The 5,046-nt window shown below is 33.8% G+C and overlaps 1 protein-coding gene across 1 annotated transcript in view; it reads left to right on the top strand.

The window, feature by feature from the left end:
• The window catches only part of LOC108974837, a 93,118-nt gene extending 88,533 nt beyond the window's left edge, over positions 1–4,585 (top strand). Inside the window, exons 12-15 of the mRNA XM_018942925.1 lie at positions 298–416; positions 684–795; positions 1,469–1,489; positions 4,144–4,585. Of these exons, the coding sequence (XP_018798470.1) occupies positions 298–416; positions 684–795; positions 1,469–1,489; positions 4,144–4,335 (444 nt within the window). The 3' untranslated portion in view covers positions 4,336–4,585. The remainder of the gene's footprint in view (positions 1–297; positions 417–683; positions 796–1,468; positions 1,490–4,143) is intronic.
• Positions 4,586–5,046: the final 461 nt, after the last annotated feature.

Here is a 5,046-nt window from a genome sequence, read left to right as displayed (position 1 = left end):
ATTTTTTTTAATTTAAAATTTTTAAGCGTTCTTCTTTAACTTTTCCATCCTCTATGCAATTGTTATATTTTTTTATAAAATAATCATAATTTTCTTCTCTCATCCCCACTTAATTTGTTCTAACAAACATACATACAAAATCTTTAATGTATGTAACTATCACTCTTCTGTTGTTGTTGTGTTATGATTTTCGTTACCATCCTTCGTGTGTTTTGGCAGTGTTTGTTGCAAATTCATAGCTTGCAGGTCCCCTTGCCCATGAATCTATCAATACGTTTACCTGTGGATGCTTTCAAGGTCAACGATCCGCAACGTCTGGGCGGTGGTTATGCTGGTCTATGTTTGGGTGATCCCGATATTGGTGAACTGACCATTGCCGAAATGAGCCCAGAGGATATACGTGCTGAACTTAAAAGGTATGCAGTATGATAATATGCAGTTGTATATTACTGGCGTTCACAGCAAATTGTTGAAAGTGATAAAATTTAATTTTTTTTATAGGAACAAAAAAAAAATACTAAAATTTTTCTAAAATTTAATATTATTTTAAATAAATATTTTCAATTTTGACAAGTATAATGCTTTATACTAACACTTTACTTGTCAATGCCTCTAATATACATCAATATTTTTATATTTAATTTAGGAAAAAATAATATCTATTTATATAAATTTGTTTCCAGACTGTATACACAACTTGAAATTTTAAAGAATAAAACCTTACGTCAAGACAATCCGCATATAAGTAAACGACGTGGCGGACGGAAAGCTGGACATCGTCGGTTCTCGTTACAAGTAAGTTTTGCAAAGAATATAAAAGCCTCTGACTATGAGTTAGAAAGAAAATTGTCTGACAAGAAGTTAAGAAATACATATACGTATAAATATACCGTTATTTTTAACTATAAATAGCATTTATTTGAAAATTCGTCATAAGCAAAATCCATTTATATACAAATTAAATCTATAAAGTTACTGAGCCCAAAATCAGTGTATATCTATAAACTCTACAGTGATTTGCATATATATTATATAATATATACATATTTGAAATCATGAATTAGCGCTAAAAGTTATGATTTACTAAATAATTTATATTTCATTCACGGAAGTTTAATAGTTTCCAGAAACCCTTATTTGCCTTTTCGAAAATTTAGTATTTGAGCATTCGCTTAGCCTCATTCCCGATTTAGTGTTAATCAGTTGGTTATCATACACAAATTCATGCATAATCATAACCTACAATATTCAATTCAGTTTGTTTATACAAAACGTGGTCATGTCTGAAATTATAGTCTACAATATATATATAATATATTACATATATGTATTACCCATAGTTAGCTTATAAATGAAATTTCATGCATACCAATTCTTATATTGATTTTGTAAACAATTCATTTTCAATTCTAACGTTCATTATTAATTTATCTTAAATGTTTTCGTTACTAATTTCGTTACCATGTAGAAAAAAGGAAGCAAAGATAAGGTAAGAACCGAACTAAACACATCGACAAAATCTCTCCTTTCTTGTGTAGTTAACAAATTTGAATAAAATCCTCCCAATATCCCGCGTACTTAATTTAACTTCTTGACCTGAAAACTTGCTGTCCCACATTAAACCCACCTTACTTTCCCGTTCTGCTCTTAAATGTGTGAATATGATTGTAAATCTGTTCGGTGTGTCCGAGTATTCTGTATATATTACTGGTGTAACCTCCAAAAATCCTTCTATAATAATGTGTGCTGTGAGTTGTTGTGTGTTGGAGCCTGTATCAGGAGGTGCAGAAACGTGTTTTCTTTTACATTATATAATACAAACTTTAAACTAACGGATCCTGTAAAGTGGGAAATACTTTAAAATTCTTATCGATCTCAAAGATGATCGAGAGAAGACTATATCAAAACCCAACGCTGTTGCCTTAAATTTAGTTCATATATTACATATAACCGGTATTTTCAAAGGGATGCTACAATAGTAGACCGATAGGGATAGCAAACGACGCTATATTTTTCCCGCTCTTTTGACATTTCTCTTCATTAAAGTTTGCCATTTCATCATTTAAAGATATACGATCCAACAACGAGTCGACTATATTAAAGTTTTCTGCCGAAATTCGGAGTGAGTGGTCTCAGCTTATAGAGCGCAGCGCTACGTACAATTTATGGTCGTCATAATCGTCCTGCCAGATCATTTGAATCCACAGGCACAGTGTCAGTAAGACAAAAAAGTGCCCATGGTGTCAAGAATATTGCTGCCGTTAGCACATCAATTGAGGAAGACCCAAAACAGACTTTCATACGTCGTACTCAAACCTTGGGCATCTCTGTGACGTCGTTGTGGTGAATTTTGCGAAAAGATCTTGGCTTACATCCCTACAAGATCAAATTGACGCAAGAACTGAAGCCTCTTGACCACCAGAATCGTCGGATGTTCGTGAATCGAACTGAGCAACAACTTGAAAATTATCCGGATTTTCCATCGAAAAATCATCTTCAGCGATGAGGCTCATTTCTGGCTGAATGGCTTAGTCAATAAGCAAAATATGCGTTATTGATCAGGCAGCAATCCACACGTACGCAATGAGTCACCATTCCATCCCAAAAAAATTACGGTTTGGTGCGGTTTAAGGGCCGGCGGCGTCGTTGGGCCGTAATTTTTCCGTGATAATCAAGGCCGACCGGCACATTACTGTGAATCGGAATCGCTACCGCGCAATGATAACCGAATATTTTTGACCCGAATTGGAGATCATCTTTGCATTGGACTTGGACAATGTGTGGCCCCGACATCTGGGCGGCACGAGCCACACAGCGAATATCACAATCTATTATTGAAAACCATGTTTGGTGAACGTGTTATCTCACGAAATGGCCAAATCAATTCACGACCTCGGTCGTGCAATTTGACGCCGTTTGACTATTTCTTGTGGCGCTACGTCAAATTTATGGTCTATGCCAACAAGCCAGCGACGATTGATAAACTTCGTACGAATATAAAACGTGAAATTGCAGCAGTATCGGCTGATTTATGTTTGAAAACGTTGTTTCCGTATAGCGCTCTTATTGAAAACTTCGTTATATAAAGATAAAACTTTAAATTTGAAGTTTAATGTTGTAAAAGCATAAAACAAATAGAGAACATTGTATACGTTTAAATAAGGACCATTGTTTCATGCCAACCTAGCAAAGTTCCTCATGAGCGGAAAGCTATATTAAATACAGTTATGTTGATGTTTTTTTGTGATTGTAAAATATTCAAAAGGAAATAGTCATGAATTCGCTTTTAGATGTATAATTGTATCGGTTAATAAACACCTTGTTAAAGGCACAGAAACTTTACTTTTAGGTTATGTTAGATTTCGTAAAGAGAGTAGTGGATCATAAAACTGCGCTAGGTGAATTTTCAAAAACGTTAACAAAATCCTATTTTCGAATTTATAGAGTCCTCTTGTAACAAGAATGTAGAAAATAATATCCACATATGTTGTGTCTGCCCTCTGCTCCATCTAGGCACTATGAAAAAGTATATAACTTACATACATATGTATGTGTTCACATAAATTATTTATCCTAGCTCAGCAACATACCCATTCAAGATAAGCACACGACCACAGCGCACACTTTCGACACTGACTTCCTCTTTTTATATATGTACCTATATAAATCTTTATAATATACCTTGTTATACTTACAAAATATCACTTGTATGTACATAGATGTGAACAATCCCTCAAAAATAGCTTCCTTTTTATAAAAAAAAAAAAATCATTATGTAGATGCCTACGATTTATTTGAAATTTGGTTTTTACACTTCTAACACCCATTAACAACATACATGCATAATTTCAATGACTTGAAGGTAGAAATCGCATGAAGAGCATGCGCTTGTATTAACTGTATATCATTGTTAAATCTTTTGTTTTTGGTTTTCCATACATACATATGAATATATGTGAACGCACAATTTTTCACCAACTCTTTTAATAATACAAAATGAAAGAAACTCATATCAGCACAATACCAGTATGCCTAATAGATGTCCATACTTATTGACTACTACTCAATTTAAAAAAAAATGCATATATTTACCTGTAATAATCATTTTGTTTGACTTATTTTTTCGCTTTTTCGCAACTGCAGGCTCTGAGTGCCAAACACCGTAGCAACAAGCATCATCAAGATATTGAAATTACCGAAGCCGAACCATCGCGCACACCCGAAGACTCTGTGTGCAGTGTAGAGGGCCCGACCGATGCCGAGATATCGGGCATTTCGCATTCAATGCTATCACATTCCGCCATTTCGCACTCAATCGTGTCACATTCGAAGTGAAATACAAAGTCTACAACATGGGTGTGAAAGCAGCGTGAAAAAATGGTTAAAAGAAAGTCGTAAAAAATTATGAAATCGAGTGAAGTGATAATAAGAAATGAAGATAAAAGATTTTGTAGGTGGCACGTGATTATTATTAGTTTTTTGTTTTTGAAAAATGTTGTAAGAACCTGAAACGGAACCATTTTCAAAGATCTGAAAGCTGACAAATGCATTATGTACATACAGACATATAGATTTAAATACGCTTAAGAAGGTAAGCAGTTATATTTTTTTTTTTTTTATTTTAGATATATGTATTTATTAATTTTTTTACATTTTTCTAAAATTTTTACTAAGAAGTTTATTAATTTAGAATTGTTTAATGTAGCGGTATTTTATTTCTAAAAAATTATAGAAATAAAATACTTTAGGTGACCCATTGTGAAACTACCGGCACTTATTAGAGTGAGAGGATACTCTATCGTCTCCTCGCTGAACCACTCCACGCTTCTAATGAAGTTCAACAGTGCAAAAAGTTATATCTGGTCAACCTCTAAAATATCGTCAAGAAACCCTCGACAGATCTTTGCAATTTTTTCCCTTACAGAGCTTTACATTCGCATAGAAGATGTTTTATCTTATTTTACCTCCCGACTGCTTCCACAATAGTCAGGCGTTACTAGTAGTCTCCCCCCACTATCTACAAGTAGTCAGAGACATAAAAATTCC

Source organism: Bactrocera latifrons, unplaced genomic scaffold (genome assembly GCF_001853355.1).
Source record: "Bactrocera latifrons isolate USDA-ARS-PBARC rearing strain unplaced genomic scaffold, ASM185335v1 scaffold_59, whole genome shotgun sequence".
Taxonomy (NCBI): Eukaryota; Metazoa; Arthropoda; class Insecta; order Diptera; family Tephritidae; genus Bactrocera; species Bactrocera latifrons.
Note: the sequence above shows the minus strand (reverse complement) of the source record. Positions and strands in the feature narration are given on the sequence as shown.